Source organism: Dromiciops gliroides, chromosome 5, assembly GCF_019393635.1.
Source record: "Dromiciops gliroides isolate mDroGli1 chromosome 5, mDroGli1.pri, whole genome shotgun sequence".
NCBI classification, from domain to species: Eukaryota; Metazoa; Chordata; class Mammalia; order Microbiotheria; family Microbiotheriidae; genus Dromiciops; species Dromiciops gliroides.
In genome coordinates, this window is record NC_057865.1 from 124497269 (window position 1) to 124524599 (window position 27331).

The 27331-nt window shown below is 36.1% G+C and overlaps 1 protein-coding gene across 1 annotated transcript in view; it reads left to right on the plus strand.

The window, feature by feature from the left end:
* SLC13A1 (solute carrier family 13 member 1) overlaps positions 1-26538 on the plus strand; it is a 109337-nt gene extending 82799 nt beyond the window's left edge. The window contains exons 10-17 of the mRNA XM_043967575.1: positions 788-907; positions 6238-6336; positions 7564-7665; positions 12126-12232; positions 15853-15962; positions 21293-21454; positions 24089-24226; positions 25676-26538. Coding sequence (XP_043823510.1) covers positions 788-907; positions 6238-6336; positions 7564-7665; positions 12126-12232; positions 15853-15962; positions 21293-21454; positions 24089-24226; positions 25676-25813 — 976 coding nt within the window. The 3' untranslated portion in view covers positions 25814-26538. The remainder of the gene's footprint in view (positions 1-787; positions 908-6237; positions 6337-7563; positions 7666-12125; positions 12233-15852; positions 15963-21292; positions 21455-24088; positions 24227-25675) is intronic.
* The last annotated feature ends 793 nt before the right edge of the window (positions 26539-27331 follow it).

The following is a 27331-nucleotide window of genomic DNA, read 5'->3' on the forward strand; positions in this document are numbered from 1 at the left end:
CATGCATACATATGCAGCTATATCTACACACACATATATACATACTTGGACCTAAGTATATGCACACATGCTGGCATATATATGTATATATATGCATACATATGTGTCTATATATATATAGAGAGAGAATGAGAATGAGAATTTGCATGCGAGCGCTTGCGTGTATGTGTGTGTGTGTGTGTGTGTGTGAGAGAGAGAGAGAGAGAGAGAGAGAGAGAGAGAGAGAGAGAGAGAGAGAATGCGTTCCCTTCCCCAATCTCCTAATCATTCTGGGGAGAAATAAAACAAAGAATTTGACTTTTGCTTGATAGGAAAGTGGAAGTTACTGCTATGGGCAAGTGAAAAGAAAGGAAAAGGATAAAGAAGATAAAGAAGGCATAAGGGATGACAGAAATAAAATTTCAGGATCTGTAGCTAAAGGTGTTTGTTGTCTAATGAGGATAACCATCCTATATGATTAACTCCTCAATTCTTCTCTCATCTGTTTTATTTCCTCTACTCATTCATCTCCAGTTCCAAGCACATACTGTGGTCTTAGGTACGGACACAAAAATCAAATCCCATGAAAACCAGATTTTACTGGGGCACAGCAATAATTTTGTGGCTGACTGTTGTCGGTGATAGTCCAAGTAACAAGAAGGCCTCCTTTGGCTAGCAACAGAGGGGAAAATGGTTAGACCAGCTGTCCACTGGTATTAATCCTTGAGGTTTCACATTTGTTTGTCTTATGATGTTAACCTAGCCTAGCCTATGTTTTTTGTTGTTTTTTGTTGTTTTTTTCCCCCAGGCGTTACCCAGAATGTCGCTGCATCAATTTTGGATCTTGGTTTTTGCTTTCCTTTCCGGCTGCAATTATTCTTCTATTCTTGTCCTGGATCTGGCTTCAGTGGCTTTTCCTTGGTTTCAAGTAAGTTAACATTTGCTATTTATGGCATAACTAAAGGTGAATGAATCATGGGCAAAGTAGTTACACATGTAAATATGCACAGGAATCTTGGTTTAACACTACTATAGAGTTCATTTTGGTCTAAGTATAGTCAAAATCGGACCTCATCTTAGAGAATATTTTTATTTAAAGAGCCAAATACCCTCTTTATATGCTGCTCTTTTCTATAAAGCAGTCTCACAGCATTACCATTTATTATAGTGAGGTTCTAGCAGACATATACTCTATCTTGACATTATGAAACTAGATATGGAATCATTTTTAAAAGTTAAGAGAAGGGGCAGCTAGGTGGCACAGTGGATAAAGCAAAGGCCCTGGATTCAGGAGGACTTGAGTTCAAATCCGGTCTCAGACACTTAACACTTACTAGCTGTGTGACCCTGGGCAAGTCACTTAAACCTCAATGCCCTGCATATATAAATAAATTTAGTAAAAAGTTTTAAAAAGTTTTTAAAAAAAGAAATTGAGAATTTTTATTCTATTCATTAAATGTGAATTTAATTTATCAAATTTCATATATTATGTTTCTGGAAAATTAACTAAGAAATATTCTATGCTATATCAGCCTCCCACTTGGTATATCATTTCAAAAGAAGAAATGAGTATATGTCACTTATGGATAAAGTAGGATGGCTAATTGTGATGAGAATCACAGGATGATATGTGCTTTTTTTTGCCTTTTTTTTTTTTTTTTTGGTGAGGCAATTGGGGTTAAGTGACTTGCCCAGGGTCACACAGCTAGTAAGTGTTAAGTGTCTGAGACCGGATTTGAACTCAAGTCCTCCTGAATCCAGGGCCTTTGCTTTATCCACTGCGCCACCTAGCTGCCCCAAAGATATGCTTTTAAGGGACCTTAGAGGCTGTTTGGCCCAACTCATACTTAAGCAAAAACCCCTCTAAAATATCCTTAACAAATGGTCACCTAGTTTTTGCTTGAAGACTTCCTCACTTCCATGGAGGGGGAAGCTCACACTACTTCCCAAGATAGGACATTCCATATCAATAAAGAACTGTACATGCCATAATTCCTGAAGGAAAAAAAAACATTTTTAAAGGAATCCAGTACAATATCAAATACAATGAGTTTCACATAGGGAGAACTTCAAGTTGATTTAGATGGATCAATGTTTTTCTTGTTTAAAGATCTAAATTGTAAACATATTTTTTAGCAAAAGAAAAAAACATTAAGCATCCTGTACATTCATATCCAAACTCCTAAAGGAAACATTATAAATTATTTTTAAGGCAATTAACATTTAAAATACATCTGAGAATAGTATTGTATTCAAATTATTTCAAGGCTCATCAATAAAGCAGCATATGATATCCTAAACCAGTAATGTAATAACTTGAGTATAGTGGCTGCCTATTGGTGAGTAGCAACATTTTTTTTTAAATTTTTGCAAACAAGTTTGGTGTCTTGCATTCACAAAGGCTTTGGCACAAGGCAACCCCTTGCGCAGATTTTCATAGCCTGCCAGCCTGCTGACATCCTTCTTTCCCTCCTCCCCTTCCTGGGTTCTTTCCAGAGCTGCCAGTTTTTACCAGAGGGTGGGAGATAGAGCTAGAAAAATTAAAAATGTATTTGTCCAGATTGTGTACACAGTATGTAGCAACCTCTCCCAAGGAAGCAAATGTGTGGCGTGTCACTGAGATCAGCAGGTGAGCAACAGCAGGGAGAGGACATCTACATACTAAATGGCTCTATTGGAAATCTGGTTCTTTGGGAACCAATATCATTTCATAGCAAGTGTTATAAGAGGTAGATGGCATAGGAATCCCAATTCAGGAGTGAATATATCTCACCTAAGAGACAAAATAGTTTCATATATTTGCTATGGCAAATGATAACTTCACAAAATAGGAATGCAGTTATTATTATTTGAAAATAACATAGTGCAAGGAGGAGAAATTACGATTATCTAAAGGACAGATGTATTGAAATGTGTTCAGTGTGATGGAGTAAAAAAAATTTCCCATGAAGTACATAAATGAGTTAAAGTCCATAAATCATGATCAGTGGGCATGTTTAAACAGTTCCCTTTGCTATCCACTATTGGTTAGATGCTGCACAGTTTCATTCTTAAGCTAATTTTTCATTGTCCTTTTCAGCCCGCCAGGGTACTCACCTCCAGAGGCTAAAGATCGAAAAACAGAAATGATAAGCTGCTCTTTTGGCAGGGTACCATACATTCTGATTAGTGGGTTGGCTGTTAACACAGTTAACTCACCCATTATAAATGACCCAAACATATTTGGGAAGGGAGTCTCATTCATCAGTGCCACTGAAGTTATTTAAATAGAGAGGTTGATGTATTGTCATTTGCTTCATCAGTTCCTTTGTGAAGGCATTAACCTTCATTTTCAGCAGAGCCAATCTGGTTTTTGACTTAACTGTGTGTTGCCCCAGAATAGAGCAACAAGGTTTGTGTTCAGTCTGTTATTTGGATAACTATTCATAGGAAGATTACTTAGTGTTTGTTTTACCTCTATTTTCCCTACAGAGCAGAGGATATCAAAATGGGGTTTATCACAAGTGGTCCATTCAAGGTGGCCTATGGATTGTTTTCTAGCAATATTAGCATTTGTTATATGACAATGTATAGATTTTTGTTACTGAATTTGTGATTAAATAGACATGGGTACTCCCTGCAATGATAAAAATCATAGGTCATTCATATCTGTTCATCCTGAACAACCTTTCTCCAACTGCTCCCATAAATCCTCTACAGGGTGGCTCATCCAGAGTACCAAGGGACCTTGCTCTAGGTCTCTCAGTAGTGTGTGGATACCAATAGAACACAAAGGCCATCCACTGATTATCTCAGTTGTGCCATGTGACAGGCTCATGTTTCTGATGACATGCTATATGTTACTAGAATGACTTTTGGGGGTTTTTTGGGGGGGCAGGGCAATGAAGGTTAAGTGACTTGCCCAGGGTCACACAGCTGGTAAGTGTCAAGTGTCTGAAGCTGGATTTGAACTCAGGTCCTCCTGAATCCAGGGCTGGTATTCTATCCACTGCGCCACTAAGCTGCCCCCTAGAATGACTTATAATAATGAAAATTCAACATCTTCTAGGTGGTTTTTAATTAAAAGTAACTCCATTGTTCTGCTCATTAATTGTGGTTATAAAATTTTTTTTGAGGGGTAGTGTGTTGGAAATTGGAAGATATATAGAGCAAGTGATCTCATTACTCTCTATTCTCTGATTTACTGACCATTTCCTCAGCAATGATCTTGCTCCACAGGACACATTATTGTTAGAAACTAAATGACAGTCGGAGCTAAGACTAAGAAATATTATTATTGAGACTTCATAGGATGGAGTGTTTTATTATAAACTACAATATAAATGCTTTTTATTTTTGTGGATTACTTTTTAACTTTTATTTTTAACTAGCAAGTATTTTCATTAATCAGCTCTTTCTACTATACCCACCCAATTAAGTAGTTTTTTAAACCCTGAAAAATAAATCCCTCAATGCTAATCTACATAATCCATCAAAATAAATTCCTATGTTAGGCATGTCTGTAAATGTATGTCTCTTTCTGTATTATAAGTTCCTCACCTCTCTATTGGAAGAGAAGTGGTATCCCCATTCTTTTGAACTTGTGCTTTATCATTGTGTTGATCATAGTTCTGAAGTTTTTCAAGATCAACTTTCTCCATAATATTGTCATTGCTGTGTAAAATGTTCTCCTAGTTATATTTGCTCTGCAACATTTCATAAAAGTTCTTCCCACTTTCCCCTCAACTTGTCCATTTCATCATTGCTTATGGCACAATAAGCTTCCTTTAAATGAATACACTACAATTTGTTTAGCCATTCTCAAATTGGAAGGTTCCCGCTTCATTTCTCATTTTCGACTGCCATGAAAAGAGATGCTATAAATATTTTTTGTACATAGAGGTCCTTTTGTCCTTTCCTTGATTTTGAATTTTGGTGTACAGGCCTAGTAGTGATGTTGCTTTTGAGGTTAATCAGAGTTGAACTTTATCTATTAGGATACACCTTCTTTCCTGACTATCTAGACTATGGGGTAAAATCTTAATTTGTGCTAATGCTATGGGGGTATATTCACTTGACATGAGTGTTTACCAGGTTTTGGACAAGGTTGATGGAGTAGAATAACTCTGTAATAGAAGGTGGATGGCCTAATTGAACATGATTACTGCTGTATTAATCAAATAATATGGACAGCACCATCTAGGTACTTTGTTTCCTCATGTAAGGTCCAGCTCAGTGGCCTAGGGTCAGGAATACCTTAGATCAAATCCAACCTCAGATACTTACTAGTTGTATGACTCTAGGCAAGTCATTTAACTGCTGCTTGCCTAAGTTTTCTCAGCTGTTAAATAGGGATAATAACAGTACCTACTTTGTAAGGTTGTTGTGAAGATAAAATGAGATAATATTTTTAAAGCAGCCAGTGGCTGACTTGTAATAGGTAATATTTCCTCCTTTTTATCTGGTCTAGGGAACAGTCAAGTTAAACAAATATGGGTGCAGCTAGGTGGCACAGTGGATAGAGCACTGGACCTGGAGTCAGGAGGACCTGAGTTCAAATCCGGCCTCAGACACTTAACACTTACTAGCTGTGTGACCCTGGGCAAGTCACTTAACCCCAATTGCCTCACCAAAGCACAAAAACAAAACAAAAGAAACAAAAAAGTTAACTTTGTAAAGAATTTTTTTTAATTAAAAAAAAATATATGGACTGTGCCTTCTAGGTGCGTTGAATCATCATGTCAAGTATGTGGTCCAGGGAACAAAAAGTGTAGGAAGAAATCCCTGTCCTTGAGGACTTTACATTCATGTTCTAGTGGTAAGACATATGCACACAGGAAAAAAAAATAGGGGCCAGTCAATCCACAATAAAATAGTGAATTACAAAACTAGAAAGTATACAATATGGTGCTCATTGTCCAAAAAAAATCATTAAAAAGAGAAAATACCTTACTAGCTATGTGACCCTGGGCAAGTCACTTAACCCTCATTGCCCTGAAAAAAAAAGAAAGAAAGAAAGAAAATGTTTCACAGTGATCAGGGAAGGGGTCACAGAGGAGCAAGTACTGAAAGTGGGCCTTGCAGATTGAGAAGGTAGATAGATGAAAGGTTATTGGAGGGGTGAAGGGGGAAGACACAGACTTTTCTCTATCAATAACAGGGGAGTCGAGTCTTGTTTTATAAAGCTTACACAGTTGTTTTCAGATGAGAGCCTTATGGGTAAAAACCATATATTCTTGTTTTGTTGATGCTTTAAAAGTCTTAATTCTTTAATTGCAGTTTAAAAGAAATGTTCAAGTGTGGCAAGACCAAAACGGTCAAAGAACAAGCTTGTGCTAATGTTATTAAGGAAGAGTACCGAAAACTTGGACCAATGAGGTAAGGTGTACTATTGCTTATGTAGCAGGAAAAAAAATAAAATCATGGTATGTATATAGGCTGCAAGGATGTATTTCTGTATGCATTCAAAAAAGGCATATAACCCTCCTCCCCCTTTGACCAGGGCTCTGCAAAGTTTTCTAAAAAAAAGCAACTATATTTCAATATAATTTATTTACTTTTTATTTGAAGTATTTTTTTTATATAAGTTAAAAACACTTTTCTGAGGAGTCCATAGGCTTCACCACAATCCCAAAGGGTCCATGACAGAATAAAGCTAAGGAAAGAGGAATGGCATTAGAATCATAACAATTTGGGCAAATCACAACCTGTAAGTGACTCCCACAGCTTTCTAGGACTATAAATTAGCAAAGTGGACCTCCAACTTTTTTGTCTCAGGATCCCTTTAGACTCAGAAAAATTATTGAGGACCTTCCTCCTAAAACTCTTATTTTATGTGGTGTTATATGTCTATCTGCAGCACTAGATAAATATATTTACCATACTAGAGGTAAGTGGGGCAGTGGAGTGAGAGCCCGGCCTAGGATCAGGAAGACAGTTTCCCGTGTTCAAATCTGGCCTCAGACCCTTATTATCTATGTGACCCTGGCGAAGTAGGTTAACACTGTTTACCTCAGTTTCCTCATCTGTAAAATAAGCTGGAGAAGAAAATATCAAATAATTTCAGTATCTTTGCCAAGAAGACCCAAATGAGGTCACAAAGGTTTGGACACAACTGAAAATAACTTAGCAACAACCATATTAGAAATTAAAACATGTATTATTATGAAAATAGTTTTTACCTCAAAGACCCCCAGAAAGGGATTCAGGGAACCCCAGTAGGTCCCTGGAACACATTTTGAGAAGCACTGAGCTGTAGCAAAATTCCCACTCAGCCTTGATAGGGGGTGTAGCTACTTAGGAGTTACTGACATCAGTGAAATGACAGATCTTAACCATAAGGTGAATGACAATGTGCAGCCTTATGCACACAGAACTTGACTATTTCAACAAATATTTATTAAGCACTTACCATGAGGGAAGTACTTTCAGACAAAGTCTGTGGACTTACGGGGTTTGCATTCTAGAGTGTTTAGTAGGCTAATGAATAACCCTGTGTTTTTAACTTTGCAACAATACCACAGAACCTGATGATAGCTCCGGAGTAGCGTATACATATTACAATTAAGACAAACAAGTATTGATGATATTGGACTTTGTCTACAGGTTTCAAGAAATTATAACCTTGGTCCTCTTCATTGTCATGGCTCTATTGTGGTTTAGCCGCGATCCTGGCTTTATTTCTGGTTGGGCCTCACTTTTTCCACAGTAAGTGCCACCCTTTGTCATATTGTCTTTTCTGATTCATCATGGATGCTTCTCTCAGGAACCTGGACTAGAATCCAGGTCTTAATTCCTCTCCACTTCACTAGTGCTGACATCTAACCCAAAAGGTCATTGGGTAATGGAAAGAGGTAGTTATGAAGATGTAGGATCTGGGTTTCTGTTTTGGTTCTGCCATTTTAGTCACTCTGTGACATTGAATAAAGGGGCTTTACTCATCTACAAAATGAGAGTGTCTTGGATTAGTTATTCTCCAAGTTTCATTCTAGCTCTAATATTCTTGGATTCTGTGCCGGATTCATTTGAAGTTACTTTGATGACCCATTAGAAATACACATTCATGAATTCAGCCAAACTCTCTGTGGTTCTTCGTTCCTATAGAAGAATTGGAATCTCAGAGTTCAAAGGAACCTTAGAGATCGATCACCTAATCCAAACCTTAATTAAAGTAAAAATCCCATTGATTAGTACAAAATACAAGATTACTTATCAATAAGTAACAAGCGTTTCTTGAAGTGCTGCTATGGGCCAGGCACCGTGTTGAGTGGCATAGATGCAAAGCATGGTATTTTATAGTTGAAAAGCTGAGGTTTAGAGAATATAAGTGACATATATAGACACCACACAGAATGGGTGGGCATAGGGATGTTATAAATAGCCACATTAATGAGATCATAAATACATTTAAGGGGGCAGCTAGGTGGCACAGTGGATAAAGCACAAGCCCTGGATTCAGGAGGACCCCAGTTCAAATCTGGCCTTGGACACTTGACATTTACTAGCTGTGTGACCCTGGGCAAATCACTTAACCCTCATTACCTCACAAAAAAACCCAACAAAACAAACAAAAAATACATTTAAGTATAATTTCACTGGGTAGTTGTGGTGATCAAATGAGAATTTACATCTAGCTCTTTGTAAACCTTTTCCACCTGAATGCCCATCCATCTCCTCCTCTTTTCTCCTCTTCTTCTTTTTTAAAATGATAAGATGGTAAAGAGGAAATATTGGGTTTGGACTCAGAATCTAGCCCGGAACCTCTGCTGTGCCATTTACTTTTGTGACCTCAGATAGATCATTCAATCTCTAAGCTGCAGTGTCCTTATCTTTACATTTAAGGATTTAAGTGCCTACACTTCCTTTGCCTTTTTGTGTCAGTGATCCTAGGATCCCCATTGTAAAGGGAAGAAAATAGATTCTTAGAGAAGGGAAGTGACTTACTCAGCTAGTTAGTGTTGGAGCTAGGATTCAAACAGTTTCCTGAGTCCATGTCAGAACATGATCTTATCTCAGGCCAGGGGTTGGCAAACAATGGCCCATGTATGCAAGCTGAATTGGGGCCACAGGGTATTGCTTGCTGACCCATGTGTTAATACTACTGACCTAGAAAACAGTATGAGATGGAGAAAAGATCAAGAATACAAAACAATTTGTAAATGAAGGTTAACTCAAATCAATTGGGTGAATCAAATAGAATTCCTACAAAACTCTTCTGGTTTGATATCTATTTATGCTATATTAAAATAACCCCATCTATATAAACCATAATAATTATGAGAAATATAATGGTAGCTTTATACTACATGTAAACATATTATTAAACAAGGTAGTTTCATTACATATATTTATGAAAACATGACATAACTCTTCCCTTCATAGAGTTTGGAGCTATTCATAGGTTATCCAAAATCCAAATACTGTGTCTTATGGCTACCTCCTAGTGTTTCCATCCCATCTGTTTGGACCTAGATAGAATGCAATGTGTCACTTCATATTAAACAAAATGAGGTTACGGGGAAGCCTAGTCTATCTTGGCAAAATACAGAACCAGCAATTACAACTGAAATAAAAGAAACCCAGCACGACTATTGCTGTAGATGCTGGTGACTTCAATAGAGTGACTCACTCCATGATGACTTTTTGCTCGGCCAGTAAAGAAAATAGATTTGTTTTCAAGCAAGTCAGACTCATTTTAGAAAATGTATTATGGTGAAAAAGAAAATGCTTTATCTGGATGATTATGATTTTCAGAGAGATGATAAAATAGATATTGAAGATTGCCATGTTAAGGGATAGTGAAATAATATCTCTCCCTTACCCTCCCTATGTACACACATAAAAACATGTGTATGGTTTGGGCCTATGGTTTCATCTGTGTATGTAACTTCCAGTGTGTAAACTCCCTCCATTGACAAATTGCAATCTTATTAGAGTTGTCTAGGGCATTAAACAATTATGCAATTTGCTCTTTGTCACTGGTTTAATATGTATGAGAGGCAAGACTCGAACCCAGGTCCTCTTGGCTTGAAGGGTGGACATATCGCCACAATACCAAACTGTTTCTCTAATCTATATGTAATTAGATACACATTTAATTTTTATGTTGTGACAAACTTCTAAAGGTAGCACCAGGGAGAGGTACTGACTTTGGGACCTAAGCTCTATACAAATGATTTTCTACCATATGGTTTTCCTGTTTTCAAGGAGCCAAATGGCTCTAAAGGCATATCTAGTTTTGGATCTGCCTTCTTAAGAGTATCATGTAGAACTAAAAAGGGCCCTTTTCATTTTCTAGATGGGGAAAGTTAGCCCAACGGAGGTTTAGTGATTTTTCCCAAGGTCATATAGGTAGAGTCGGAGACAGGATTTCAACCCAGATTATCTTGACTGTAGACACAGTGGTCTTTTCATTTTCATTGTACATACTGCTTCCCTCCTTCATTTGTACTGCAGCTCTGTAAAATCATGCCTGTAGTTTTTATTCAAAATAGTATTTCATAAAATCATAGATTTAGAGCTAGATAGGACTTCAGAGGCCATTTAGAACTATCTCCCCCCCCCCCCAGCATTTTACAGATGAGCTGAGATGGAGGGAAATTACCTGACCGAACCACAGTCCAAACAAGTTTTAAGTAATAGGTAGACTTGAATCTATGTCCTCTAGCTTGAAATCCAGTGCTTTTTAATAAGGAGAAAGGAATATCTATGAGTTAATAGCAACTGAGAGTGAGTGTAAAGTGCTGACAATGTCTGCTTTGGAGTTAGAAATATATGGGTTCAAATTCTGCTTGATACCCAAGTTACTAGAATGCCCTATACTGTTGAGATCACCAATTGAGACCAAAAGATAAATGTCAGTAATCAGTTGAAATGATTAAAATATGGCCCCTATAAAACTAGGGGTCTATCTTGGAAAGGAAGCTATTTTCAGTACCTCTAAAAAATCACATTTCACTCCCACTGGAATCTGGCATAAAGAAAGGCAGGTGAGGGTAACAAAATTTGCCTGGCCTTTTCTACACTTGCTCCAACTTCAATCTGCTGACACCATAATTAAGAAAAGATGACAATAATTCAAAGGAAAAACTTTTTGACTCTGTTATGCAAGATTGGAATTTAATGTGCTTGAGTACTTGAGCATTGCTTTTCTTCCAGTGTCCAGAATAGGGATGGCTATAACTGTGCCATTCAGATTTCCCTTCCATCAGGGCTCTGAATTCCTTTCCATTGATGCTGGTATATACATGGAGGAGTTGGGGTGGGAGAAGAGACCAGAACCCAAAGCTACAAATAGTTTCAGCTAAAAGCACCAGCAGAGTGTTCTAGCCCAATTACTTACCCTTTCCCCACAAGTCCAGAGACAAGCTTCCAAATGTTGGACTGTACACCAATTATGGCTTTCCTGTTTCTGTTGTACCCAGCTATTTTCTCTCATATACAGGCACTGAAATATAAAGTGTTTAGACTCCCCCTTATATCATGGTCCCACTTCACTGAATCAAAACATATTCAGTGTGGAATAACAGACCTAGGTGATGGATTTTATACTGCCATGCTACATGTCACTAAATCACCAAAATATTGATAATATTTAAATAGGGAATTTGGGGACATACCTAAGAGGTATAGGCAGATGCCTGCTCCAGACACTTTCCTCATAGAGATCTGCTTTCCCACACCAGCATCTCCAGATAGCAAGAAAGTTATGCACTTTGATATAGTACTCCAGAACACACACACGCACACACATATTTAAGCTGATTTGGGTTTTAGGGGCTCGTCTAGACCATTGATTTCAGTAGTTTGGGGAGCTTTTGTGTAAAAACTCCTTTAACTGATAGAGCCTGGCCACTTATCTTAGACTGAGAAGTTGAAAGACATGTCATTGGTCACACAGCTACAATGTGTCAGAAGCAAGGCTTGAATCCAGTGTCTTCCCGACTCCAGCAAAGATTGGTACACTAACATTAGGCAGTAATTCTGAGACTTTGGGGTGCCCATTTCTATGCAAATGATTTGGTGGCATACAAATGATTTTTATGTCAGGGTTCATAAAGTAAGTCACAAATAGCTTCACAATTGCTTATAGGATAATTCATTTGGTATTTGCTTCCCATAAATTTAGGATGCTGTGTTTAATAAATACATTAATAACTTTCCCTTAGGTATTCAGGCTTTGCTACAGATTCAACTGTTGCCTTAACCATAGGCGTCCTTTTCTTCTTGATTCCAGCCAAGAAACTGACTAAAACTACATCTACTGGAGAAATCAGCTGAGTATTATTTAAAATTCTGGATTACATCAGTGTCATGTTTATGGGTAATCTAATACATTTTGTCAAAATAATGAAAATAGGTAGGCCCAACAGTCTCAGTGTGCACACAAAGGTGAATTGTATATAAATGTATATCTGTGTATGTATACACATGCATAGATCTATATATAGATATATACATAAAAAACAGAAACCAAGGCAAATATTTAAATATTAAAAAACCTACAGGTATATAGAGAAAGGGCATGGGAGTTTAGGGAATAAAAGGAGTAGGTGGTTTTTTTTTTTTGCAAATTAGAGAAAGATATTGATTTATGCATATATATATGTACATATACCTCTTTAATATAACATATTTACACATACACAAAAACTGCTCAAATACTTTAAAATGATTTTTTGTGCCTTCCTTTTGTTTTTACACGAGTCATTTCTACCACCACACATATCAAACCCTGCATTGTACCAAAGAAGACCAGTTAAGTCAAACTACCTTCTACAGTAGCTTCATCTGTCACAGTATTTAACATTCCAAAACAGTAGTTCCCCCAGTTTACTCCTCAAGAGGAAGATACATTTCATCATCTCTTATCTGAGATCAGACTGATCATTGCAATTACTCAGAGTTCAGTACCTTTTCAGTGTTTTTTTTAAAGATGGTCATTGCATGCATGTATATACAAATATATATATATATATATACACATACATATATATATATATATACAAAAAATATATTCATTCATTCATTCATTTTGATATTCTAGTCCTACAAATAAGTAGTATGCCATGGGTTGTCAAAAAGTGCACATTAGGTACCTGCTGGGTGAGTGATTGAGTATGGAGTGATAAAGCCTACAGGACTAGTATAAACATGGGGATCTTCAGAGAAGATGAAAACCTCAGGTTACAGGCATCTCCAGCAGCAGCATAGTCCAAAAGCATTTTGCTGTTTGCCATCCTAGTGGTGGTCAGCAAGCCATGTTCATGCCCAGTGGTCAGAGTAGTTATTAGAATTATGGATGAAGGAGAAACAGACTGATTAGAGGAGTCAAAGAAAAGCAGGGCTACCAAGGTCAAAGATATATACATTTTACTCGTATGGATCTATGGAAAATCATCAAGGAAGGGCAGAGATGGTGTTGTTGACTTAGCACTTCTTAGATCCCTTTCTTAAACATTAATTCACCAAAGAGATGTCCTAATTCAACCCATGTGGCAAGTTATCCTGGAGTTAATTCTTTGGGTCTAGGCTTCCCATCAGATTGATGGGGCAACCAATAGTTACTGCCCTGTATCCTTTCTCAGTCTTACAGACATTTCCTGTGTTTTCAAAGGCCACCACAGTGATTCTTTTCTCATGGGCAGTGAAGTAAAAACCCAGTGAGTGCTGGAAAGGAAGATGTGCTTCCTGACTGCATTTGTATTGGTAGAGTCCTCCAAAACAACGTCAAGTATCTTGGCCAGCCCTCATCTCTCATATTACAAAGTCACTTTTGCTCCTCTTTCTGATCCAGGATCTTTTCTCTTTGGGAAATAAAAAGTTGGTCTTCCGTGGGGAATTCTTAAGTAGGTAACTGTATTAAGCTCACAGTGATCCCTACAACCAGGTTATTACCATTACCACAAGATGCTGGGGAATCAGTGTCCTGTTATCTGCACTTTTGAGTGAGATTCTTCATAAGATATGTGAGGTACATGTTTCTTGTAGAGGGAGAAGCCTCTCAGACTTATCTATGCTCAGTAATGCCCTTTATAGCATCTCTAACAAGTAGTTAATGAGCTTCCAATAGAAGGCTTCCAGTGAATGAGGATTTGCCACCTTCCAACTAAGAACATACCACATTTTGAATAGAACCAACTTTTATGAACGTTTTCCTAATGTTAAGCTAAATCTGCCTTTCTGACACCTGACCCCTCACTCCAATTCTTCATCCTGGAAAACAAGCAAAACAAATCCAAAACTTGTTCAAAAAACTTAGCTACCATGTCCCTTCCAGTCTTACCTCAGTGGCACATCTAACTCCTCTATCTCACCCTACATTTCCAAACAATTCCCAAATTTTATCATTTCTGTCTCCTGACATTGCTTTATTTTCTTTTCTATCCACTCACAGAGCCACTATTCTAGTTAAAGCATATGAAAAGTTTAGTTTCTTTTCCTTCTAAATCTTTAATTGATATCCAGAATGTTTGGCCCAATTCTCATTTCTACTTAGTATATTGATGTTTCTTCTGACCATTTTTCCACATGAAATATCTCCTAGTCATATTTCTCACATTCATAGTTGATATTTGAACCAAAACACAGGACTTTAAATTTATCTCCATAAACTTCCATATCTTACATTCAACTCATCTGAATAATGTAGTTCTGTTTTCACTCCACTGTCTCTTATTGTATCATTTATCTTGAGTCATGATCCTATCCCAAACTTTTTTTTTTCTTTCCGTAGTATGCCCAAGCTTTAGTTTTGTTTTTTTTTCTGGGTTTCAAAATTCATCATTTTGTTCTTACATTATCATGCTACTACTTTATCCATCCTTAGTTTTCTACTCTTGTTCCCATCTTCTGTATATTTCTTTTAAACATTTAAATTATTCAGTGAGGTTCCTGAACATCTACAATCAATTCTTTAAGCAACCCTTCCCTTAGTCTCTGCTTGTTACTCATTGAAATCCTTTGTGCTAGTTTCATTAGAATTTCATTCTCTTAAGAGTCTTTCCTTTTGAGTTGATTTCCCCCATAGAATTTTTGACTATAAGATCTTATCTATTACTTTCTCTAATGGTTTTGAAATCATCTCTCCTAAAATCTAGGCTGCAATTCAAAATATGAAATTTAGCAATCACCTTCTTCCTTGAGCAACCTCTTTGGTCTCTAAAATGATGTAGTTTCTTCTTCCCAAGACTCATATCATTTGTTTCAGAAACCAATTCCTTCTTATTTGGTCTGAAGTTCCTCCTTACTCATCAGAAAGCAGTAGTACTCCTCGATCAATCAACAAGCATTTATTCTGCCAATTCTAGGCACTAGGCACTGTGCTGAGCTCTGGGATAAAAAGAGAAAAACACTATAGGTATTTAAGCAGAATATATTTGAAAGGGGAAGACAGCATGTATATAAATAGATATATAGACCTTAGATACAGATATTATTTAACTATTAAATCTCTGCAACAAAGCTCTTAGGACAAGGGAGGTATCCTAAGCTAGGTCATTTTGCATAGAATCTCAATTGTTAAATTTCATAAACTATGTTATAGTTTCAGAATTTCATTATGCATGGAAATATTGGATTTCTTTAGAAATAACATTCAAGGGATTTCAATCCCCCTAACCCTAAGTTATGCCATTTTTACCTTTTAGAAGATAGTTTCCTACCTAAGCATTGTCTATGCAAACTTCTCAAAATCCAAGCCTTTTTCCTATTCTAGAAATACAAATCACCTTTTCCCCTGAGTATTCTTTATAAATACAAGAGGAACCTTTTACATCTGTTGGGCAATAGCTGTTATGACTACTTCCAGTGATGAAAACAAAGTTACCTTAAGTATCATGTCATATGGTTATTTTTCAAACAATATTTGAATGTCAAATTCTTTTTTTCCTCTAGCTGCTTTTGATTACTCTCCACTGATTACTTGGAAAGAATTCCAGTCATTCATGCCCTGGGACATAGCTGTTCTCGTGGGTGGTGGGTTTGCCCTGGCTGACGGCTGCGAGGTAATAAACTCTGTAGAAGATTCTGGGCAAATTGTGCCTACCCAAAAAAAACAAAACACAGAGACACTCAATTTTTCACCACATTCAAGGTCATTCCATCATTTTCATCATGTAGATTTCAATAGCCACATACCTAGTAGACAACACAGATGAGATCAGAGTTCAAGGATTTTTATAGATTGTAAACATAAGACATTTATTTTACAGTGTTCCAGCATCAAAAAAGGAAATAATGCAGTTGAGATTAAAAGTCTCACTCCATGAAATATTAGAATAGTGAAGGCATAGAAAAAGTACTCAGTTCATGGGAAAAAATGATATAAAAAGGGACCTCTCTTGAGGCAGGTTTTTCTTCAAGGTAGGGAGCCTTCACTGATATCAAAGAAAGTCTTCTGGTGGTATAAATATATGTGTACAAAATGGTGAAATGTATTTTATTCAGTCATGTTTAAAATAGTATTGTTATGCCTTGGGTATAAATTGAACCCCTTAAGAATATTGACTGTTTCTATTGTTTAATACTCATGGTAATTAAAAAGGGGCCAATATGCTTTCCACTGTTACTTATTAGCTTCTCTGCAGATGAATTGGATGTTGAACATTTAGGAAGAAAAGTTTTCACTCATACAGGTATTAGAAATTTTGCTTTGTAGTCTATGCTGAGGAGCAATTTGCTTCTGGGTACCAATTCATGGCGTCCTCCTATTTGCATTTTGAAACTCCTAAAAGTTCTTCTATGGGTGTGTCAATGAACTTGTCTGGGCCTCACTTTCCTCATTTCTGAAACAAGTGGGTTTAACTAGATGGCCTCTAGTGTTCTTTCCAGCTATAGATATCATCCTAAATTTGATGTAGTGAACTTCACTCACTTCTAAAACTGTGTGGAGATGAGCCTTGTTTAACCAGAGCCTTGTCATATGAGTGATTGTTTGACCTAGAACATTCAGTCTAGAGGAACTCTACAGAGCTGGATGGGTTCTTGAGCTTTACCTACCCTTTTGGCCATTCTTAGAAATCCTAGTTTGGCATAAGAACTCCAAGACAAAACCAACATCCTCAGGTTTCTAGGATAGCCCTTTTGCCAATATCCAGATAGAAGTTAGGAACTCCAAGGGCTGGAAAGAAATTTGCCCCTGTAACCTTCCCAAAAGCAACTGATATGATTATAGATTCTAAGAGAAGGCCTCTCAAATTATAATTATGTCTCCACTTCCACAGCCCTGGTATTGGACCAGAGCAGCCTCTATGGGCACTCCTCAACATCCATTACCAATATATGGCTTCTGAACTTTTATTACCCTTTTGCTTTCTTTTAACCTAATCTCCCATAGTTTGAGGTATCTTCCAGAATATCTTCCCATTAAACTTCTTCCACAAACTGACTTCTTTTACAATATAAGGGGCTAAAATTCTAGCTAGTCTGTCTAAAATATCTGAGTGGTCGCCAATAAATTATAAGCTTTAGCAAGAGTTAGATTTTTAAGCATTTATTAAGGAGAATAAGAATTTGGTAAAGAGAGAAAGAAAGGCCTAGATTCATCTATCTATCAAAGGGAGAGCGCATCTTTAGCTTTGCTCTCCAAAAGAGTATGAGCGCACCAGCCTCACCCCCTCTTCCTCGCACAAGCAAACATCACTTCCTGATGCCAAAGAAAAGCCACATATCTTGCCCTCAGGCACCTTCTCCTCATGGCGGAGCTTTCCTACATAAGTCTCCAGCAGGTGGCATCATTCCAATTGTTACAGTTCCCCCTTTGTTTCTTCAAGAAACACGGGGTGTTTCCTGGATGAAACAGTCAAAAATAACAGAATATAATACCCTATGTTAACAAACAATATGTTAATAACAATATAGAAAAAGGAGAAAGAGGAAATTTTGTCCAGAGGGGTGGTCCCTCACGAACCAGGGCTTTGACACTGGCCTGCAGAGGGAGGGCCTCTGCAGAGAATACATATTACAAATGATGTACATAACAACAGAAGGGAATAAAAATCAACAAAACAAAGCTGTTCATTCAAAGTCTTTGAAAGTCTTTTCTCAGATAATTCTTGGGATTTCTTCTGGGTATAGTTGTGGAATGGAAGTCTTTTTAGGGGTTGATGTGTGGATGCTGGTAATAAGCCAGGAATCTTTCCTACAAAATTGAGCTTAACACAACTTTAAAATAGCTTTGTCAATAATCAAATCAAACAATGAAAGTTCTTAAAAACATCTCTAAGGGAATTCAGAATCTTAGTTGTTACACATAAAACATATAATAAAACAAAAATTGAAACATTCTCTAAAACTTAGTATTACAATAGTCCCCCCTTGTGGAGGATAAATTGAGAAGACAATTGCTGTGATAGTAATTTTTTTAAAAAAATTTATCTTTGTTTCATCACTTTTTCAATCATCTGCCTAATTATCCTTATGCCATAATGAGAAGTTAAAAAATCTAATATAATTGGTAACAGATGTCAAGGCCAAATCCAACACTGTATTTATCATGACACCTGAGATAATTATGGGGGTTACCGTAAAAGAACAGAGAAATGATGAGATATGAGCATTCCCACACTTAAGCAATATATACTGCTCATGCAGTATGCCAGGGTTAAAAGACATCCATGTCACCAAACATATTGGAGGAAACCGAGTCAGACTTAATCAGATGCATGGAATTGAGATGTCCATGGCATCAGGCATAAAGGAAAGGGCATAGAAGCTAGGTAAAGAATGAGATGGGTGGGATGAAAATTTCCAGCCATCTGTACAATATTGTGGGGAAAAATTAAACCAAGAGAAACCAACTTCAATGTTTGCCGAAAGCTGTTCCCTCGGCCATACTTTGACTTTATGCATGGCTCCCCTCATGTGATAGTTCAATGTCTGCTCTTGCATGTATTCCTCTTGTGACTGGATGACATCTTGGCCGTTCTGATAACTCAGAATGAAGGCAATTAATGTCTTAAATGATAAGTTCCCATAATCCAAGTCTCATATGGATTTAAAAATTGAGGGTAATAATGATCACAAAAAATGTGAATGTACCTTGACTCAGAATATAATACACAATTGTGCAATAATTTCAAATAAAACCTTTTTTTAACTAAGTATACAATTACTTTTGTGAAAAATCAGAACATATTTAAATACAAGTTAAAACACAACACAATCTTAAAGAAAACTTTTTTTGAAAAAAAAACTTACAAATGTTCCCCTCTTTTTTAAAAAATATGCTTATCAAAAATAATACTTCTAGAATCAATTTATACTTGCCATGGCAACCAATTTATAGAGTTGGATCAAATCTAATCAGTTGAGAGAAAAAAAATAACAAAAACAAACAACTCAGAATATGGGAGCACAATACTCCCAGAATTAACATTGTACTATGAAATCAAAACTGTCTTCCATTGTTTTAAAATAGAGATAAACAAACATAACAAAATACACATGGAAGAATGAAAGACAATGAAATTCACACTAGGGGAATCTAAATGAATATGCACTTAAGATTAATAAGAGTATTACAAAATATAAACTTGATCATATGACTATAAAAAGCTTTTACAAATATTCTCCCCGTTTTTTAAAGCTAAGTATAAAACAATCTTAAAAGCATGAAAATCTCTATGAAAATAAACCCATACACTTAATTTCAAAATGTAGATGGTATAGTATAGAAATCCTATGTAACCTCTGAACTGACATTATTTCTTTGAGTGAATTTACAACACTTTTGATTCTGATATCTAAAATCCCCAATACCCATATCAATACCTTGCTGCTTACTTCTCCATTTCAGCAAAATGTCTTCTTGAAATATGATTGTCATTTTTATTCAGCTTAAGTTTGTCTTCTTTAACCCTTCTATTTTCTCTATTGGTCTTTTCATAATATAAATGCTTTATAAGGTTACTAATTAAAGACAAAAGCAGGTTAACAAAATTATGAACAAAACGAGCATATCTGGTATTTAAAAGGTTTTCCAAGGTTGGTTTTGGAGAACCACAGCAGGTCAAGTCAGAATCACAGCCAGGCTGGGGAAGGGCTGAGCCTGCCTGCTCAGGTAACTGAGGAGAAGCTACAAATGCAGGTAGAGAAAGCTGCGCATGCTTAGATCTCTGGACTTCCCTGGCAGGAGGATTAAGGGGCTTGGCTAAGGGAGCAGTAGGAGGTGGCAACAGAGGAAGGGGAGGAGGTGGGGTCCTGAGAGGAAGGAAGGAACTAGGGCAATTTGAATCAGGCTTGGTTTGGAACTCAGGCCTGGTTTCCTCTTCCCTTGCTTCTTGGGGATTAAAGGCTTTTAGAGGCTGGGTTGTTGCCTTTAAGCACACAAAATTAGAGCAACAATTAGTGTTAGAATTTGGAAAAGCTGTAGGAGTCAGAGGTTTCTCTGAAAAGGCATGGTTGGGATAGGGGGAGATATTTGTATTCCCTTATGTGAGCACCTTGCTCACTCTTCTAACAAAAATAAAAATAAAAATAGAAAATCCACAAAAACAAAGCATTAACATGATCTTATCCCTCATTTGTCTGGTTAAACATACTAAAATCAGAAATAGGGTACTTAAGGAGTTGAAAAAACCCATTTGAAAATTTAAATAGAAAACAGCAGTACTTAGCAGTACTTCAGAGTTTGAAGGGACAGTGTAGGGGAAATTTCTTACCCAACCAGAAGATCAGAAGATTGAGGTTCAGCTTTCCTCTTCATGGTCAGCCATCTATAAGGGGTTAATATTCTAGCTAGTCTGTCTAAAATATTTAATGAGTGGCCGCCAATAAATTATAAGCTTTAGCAAGAGTTAGACTTTTAAGCATTTATTAAGGAGAATAAGAATTTGGTGAAGAGAGAGAGAAAGGCCTAGATTCATCTATCTATCAAAGGGAGACCGCATCTTTAGCTCCACTCTCCACCAGAGTCCTCACGTAAGAGCACCAGCCTCACCCCCTCTTCTTCCCACAAGCAAATGTCACTTTGTGATGCCAAAGAAAAGCCGTATGTCTTACCCTCATGCGCCTTCTCCTCATGGCAGAGCTTTCCTACAGTAAGTCTCCAGCAAGTGGCATCATTCCAATCATTACAACAAACAGACAAAAAAATCAGACCTACTGGCAGAGTTAGAATAAGAGTCAACGAGTCCTTTTCCAAAAGGGTGAAACGACTGAGAATTATGGTTATTCCACAGATCTAGGTGTTTGGGGAGATTATTACAAGATAGGAAAAATGGTCTTATCTTTATACACAGTAAGTTCTCCAATCAATTAATGTTCCTAAGGATGTAAAGAAAAATTATGAAGATAAGGACTAAATATTAACAATATGATTTTATTTGTTTTCCAGCGTTCAGGATTATCTACATGGATTGGCCAACAACTAACACCTCTGGGCTCATTGCCAGTTTGGTCAATCATTCTTATATCTTCTTTGCTGGTCACTTCTTTAACAGAGGTAGCCAGCAATCCAGCTACCATCACGCTTCTCCTCCCTATACTAGCACCACTGGTGAGTATTTGGTTTACTTTGACTGATCTTGTGAAAGAAAAAAAAAATACTAGAATTAAATAACCATTGCTACTGGAAAATGGATGCCAATGTACTCCTCCATTCACTGTCTCTATAAGTTTCCAAACCAAAATATCCTTCCCTAGTTACTAATCTCATATATGCTTTGTCTCACCATATTAGAGTGTAAGTTCTTTGAAGGCTGGTATGTCTTCATTTTTTCAATCTGTTCTCACTGCTTACTACAGGGGTTGGTACATGGTAAGTCCTTTATAAGTCTTTTTTTCTTTTGTTCCTTCAATGTTCAATTCATTCATAGTATGGGGCCATTGTGGTGCTCGTAGATACTACGAATGATCTGCCAACTAGTCTTTTGTAGTAGTAATACTCTATAGAATATATTATATATTTATTCAATTATATGTGTAAATTTATTGTTATATACATTAATTACGCATGTGTGATTTAATGTATTAACACAATATATTTTATATATAATGCTCTGTTTTTTTCTATTTGTATATCTTTTCTTTCATGCCTACCATAAGAAAGGGGAGGGTAGATTATGGGATTACTTGGTTTTTAGTTTCATCACTACAATAAGAAATATTTCTTAATCTTCCAGGTTTCACACAAGCTTTTATCAGCGTTTAAACATTATGTAGCAATCAGTGACTGGGTTAATTGGAATTTAGATCTAACATTAACATCTCTCATTCATTCAAAGGCACCTTAATCCATGTTTCTCTCTCTTTCCCTTCTTCCCTGAAGAATATACAGTGATTGACAAATGATTGAAAAAAGCATATATTTTGTGTGTAGAGTTTTAGCACCTCTGGTCCAGGGAAAACAGTGAGGTTTTCTAATGGTCTGGAGGAGATACTAGGGAGGAAATGAAGATAAAAAGAAACAAGGTAAAGATAGTCATAAGAAAGAAAGGTGAATATCTTGAAGAGATGTGAGATGCCCATTTTCCCTTCATTCCTTTCCCAACACTGGTAAAAGGCTAGGAATTTACTTTCATTTAATCCTTTGTCTAGCAGAGTCAAAGTACACTCACTTTTTTATCTGAAACATGTTCCCTAGTGGGACAAGTAAGCTACAGTGAAGAGAGTACTTTACATGGAGATTCCTTTTCCTCTAGTTGTGAAAATTGGGTGGTATTCTTAAAATTGCCAACCAGCATTCAGTAGCTGCCATATTGCTATGTCAAACTGGGGGGATATTATGTGGGTAAAATACCTTCATTGATTTTCTTCTCAAAATTGGAGGAGAGAATTTAGTCACTGGCTTATGAACACTTGACTTACAAACAACTTGTCCTTACAAATGAGGGAAGTCATGAACTGGAGCCCTCACCAGTATTGGATGGGGGGAGGAACCACTATCATTTGTGCCTCAATTAAAAAACAGTTGGGGAATAACTCATTTTAAAATATGCATTCCTTTACACAGATATGGAAGTATAATCAATAAGTTACTGGCACCCTACATATAGTAAGCATTAACTAAAGATTTACTTAATTGAATTGGTACCTGAACATCTTTATGCACCTCTTTCATCCCATTCCCATGCTGCATCTGTGACAGGCAAGATTAAAAAATATTCACCAGATTCAGAGGTCTAAGGAATGTTATAGAATATTTAGTTCAAGCTCCACATTATACAAATGAGGAAACTGGAGCCAAGTAAGGCTGTGACTTCCAGTCTTTGTGATCCTATTTAAAATTTGATTGTATTTGCCATAGGGAAAAAATTATTAATGCTAATTAGTCTGGTTACGATTGAAATATTAGTGTTAGATACTTCAGGTACATCATGAATTAAATAGGTTTTTATTGAGGGGAGGGGTGTATACAATGAACTACACCACAAATTTTTGGGACACATGCTATTTATACATTAGAAAGTAACCTCAACTTTGGTTTCTGAATTGAAATAATCTCTTTGTTATGGTGAGGCAGCTAAGTGGCACAATGGATAGAGTGATGGACCTGGAATCAGGAAGACTCATCTTTCTCAATTGCAATCTGACTTCAGACACTTGCTGTGTGATCCTAGGCAATTCACTTAACCCTTTTTGCCTCAGTTTCTTCATTCGTAAAATTTAACCTGAGAAGGAAATGGTAAACCACTCCAGTATCTTTGCCAAGAAAACCCCAAATGAAGTCACAAAGAGTCAGACACAACTAAAACAATTGAACAATGACAACTTTGTTATGAGAGTAAAGATCCATAGATATTACTATATTGTCTCATCAAGGGGGTGCAACTGTGTGATCTTTTAATTTTTGTAGTGAAAAAGAAGATCAATAGTGTCCTATGCCCAAGTTGCCCATTTTCTGAAAAAGTTGGAAAACAACTCTGATCTAGAAAGGAAGAAAACACTAACCAAAATGTGATGGAAAATTATTTTGCACTGACCAAACTCTTCCTGAGAAAGGAAGAAACACTTTCTACAGATTAAATCTTTTTAAAAATTATAACTCTAAAATATACATGTATTATTTTATAAATAGATATTTAACCTGCTTGTGGGAAAGTTTATTTCAGTGAATTTGTTAATTTTAGGTTTTGCTTCATTATTTTGTGTCATATGTCCTTTATATCCCTTCATTTTTCTTATCCAATAGGCTGAAGCTATTCATGTGAACCCCCTCTATATTTTGTTACCATGCACTCTGTGTACTTCATTTGCATTCCTCTTACCAATAGCGAATCCACCCAATGCCATTGTCTTTTCCTATGGCCATCTGAAAATCATTGACATGGTAAGTGATTAGAAAGAATAAGTTCTTAACTTACATGGGAGGTGTTTTTGGGGTGGGAGAGAGGGAAGAGAAATGTGATTCCTGTTTCATTTTTAGTTGATAAAACAACAAGATTGTTTAGTTTTGTTTTAAAAAGGTGATGGCCGGAGAGGAACTTATTTTGTTGAATTTTCAGATCTAAAGTTAAAGCTGTTTGACATGTTCAATGATTTCATAGAAATTGGAATAGAATTTATAAATTAGGTACTAAAGATATGTGCCGATAGAACCTGGAATGATATTAAGTTTAAAAAAATGGAGAACTTTTAAAAAATACTGTTAATCTATATTCTTTAAGGATGTATTCTGCATGATTTCAGATATAGTAAATAAAGTATATTTCTCTCATCCTTTTGAATCTCACATTCTAAGAGTTGCTACAGTGATCCAGACACCTAGACTAATGGCAATGAATGAAGAAAATATGTACATATTTTTATGTGTGCAATATAGGAAATATATATCTCATAAATTGATGCAGGAGTATTAATATATCATGAATGTAAAAGAATCATTTTATCGCTATCTATACCAGAAGTTAACAGACTATTTATTACCCATGGATCAAATCAGGCCAGCCCTGTGTTTGAATGGCTCAGGAGCTAAGAATGGTGGGGGGTTTTTTGTATTTTAAAATTTTATTTAATGATTAAAAAAATTCTCAACTGAGAAAATGTTAAAAAACAAGGCTTCCATAGTAATTTTCTGACTCCTGATTTGCACTACCCATATATATATTTTTTAATGAAAATTATATGTGAGGGCATTTGGGAGGGATGCAAGTAATAACTACAAGGCGAGTTTGAATAATAATAAGTAATAATCATATCCCTACTATGTTTGTTTTGGGTTACCAAATAAACAGTTTAAGAGAAGTTTTAAACATGATATGAAGATTAGAAAATGTAATCACGATTTAAAAAGACAAATGAAACTTTTATCAGTAAGCCTGGAGAAAGGAACATTGAAGTTCCTTCTTTCTCCAAATAACATTCATCAAATAATATAGAACCCCATTATATTATGGATAAACTATTCCTTTAAATTATATCCCATTAAATATGACAAAAAGCCACAAAACACCAATTACAAATATGGTTATAAAAGGAAAATAATTTCCTAATTCAAATAGTTGTTAAAATTAGAATGAGTTACAAAGAAAGGTTCAGAAATGACTTAGCTGTAGACCCAGATATCATTTTCAGGTCACTTCCAACTCCATGATGATTTCTTTAGAACAGATTAGAATATCCCATATCACTGGAGGAAAAACTTCTCTTATTTCCAGAACACTAGTATTGCTCCTCAAAGCTGTGTTCAAAATTAACATAGTAAATCATAAAATGGTACTCAAATCATCTTGTTGGTTTGCTTTTCAAGAGATTAACTTTTGTATTTTATTTTTTTAAGGTTAAAGCTGGTTTGGGCGTTAATATCATAGGTGTTGCTGTAGTGATGCTTGGTGTCTTCACATGGGTGGTACCGATGTTTGACCTCCATACATACCCTAGTTGGGCTCCTGAAATTACTAATCATACATTGCCATGACCTTCAACCAGAATGGATCTTCTAATTGTTGTGCAGGACATTTTGAGAAATATTAAGAACACATTATAAGACTAGACAATAAATTGTTAAATTGAAGATTATTTGAGGCATCAAAACAAAGTGCAAGCCCTAAAATTACAGTTGTTATTCTAGTGCATATTGCAGGTATTCCTTCACTTATTACAATTACTCTCAAGGAAGCATGGTAGAATGCTGTGTTTAGGGTAAAAAAAGACCTGGGATCACATCCTGTTAACTATTCACTGTATGATTCTGGATACAATATTTAAACTTTTTGTGCCTTAGGCAACATCCTAGTAGTTTACTACCAAGAAGGTTGAATTTCAAGTTGAGTGAATTCCAGTACTAATACTAGGAGATTACCTATGCTAAAGAAACCATTGATTCCTTAAGTATTTGCTTATTATGATCACTTCATCAGGAGCTACAACCCCTTTGGGATGAAGGCAATGCATTTCTTTCATCATCATCATAATTACCATCAAGCAAACCATGCTTGATGTCGAACTTGGGTCATTTGCTTATTGCTTTATAGTAAGGGTTTACTCTTCAGTCTTCCAAAGGTATCAGTCAATTTGCTTTATCATACATTTGGGGTTTAGTTTAACATTCTGTACTTCAGTTATGAAAGTTTGTAGCTGTCACTTTTAAAATTCTTGTAATTTATTTGAAGTTTTAAAAAATTACAAAAAGAATGTGATATTGACCATCTTACATAAAAACTAAACCCATGAAAGAATGGGAATTCAATTCTTGTTTCATTTCTCCTCAAACATGGTTAAGTGAATTCAATGTAATACATATCTTTAATCAATGTTAAGGAATATGTTTTACCATTGTGTACACAATAAGGCTTGCTATGATTTGGACTACTAGTATAACACATATACGACTGGAGTAAAAAACAAACAAAAACAATTCATCATAGGTATAATCACCATTTCAAATTGCATTTACTTCTGCCCCAACCTGTCCCAGATTCCCACGCCCCCTTTTTTTAACAGATGAAAGAAAAAGACAGAATTTAAGGTCTCACTATATATGTAGACCTAGGTATACATTAAATAGGAAGGGAAGGCATAGCAACTGGGAGAGAAAAAGGAATAAAGTTAAAGACCAGTAGAGGAAAAATAGGTCAAGTTGTATTTATGTAAAATAGGAAATGTAAGTAAGAAATAAGGTTCAAAAGGAAGGTCAAGATTGACTTTTGATGGTCAGATTGTCAGAGGGCGAAAGTACAGTGACTAAAAATAGGTTTCATAGGAAGGAAGGAATAATAAAGCAACTCTAATACTATGAAGCCATGTAGGGAAAGTAAAAAAGAACAACCCTGACCATTATGTAGCTATTTATAATTTTTCTGGTACTTATAAAAAGTATTTTGTTATATTTGACTTGGTCCCATAAAAATAAAAATTACCATAGAATTACTAGTGAAATTACATGTGTGTGAGTGGGTATTTACTTGTACAAGTTGCAGAAGATATTTAAGGGATT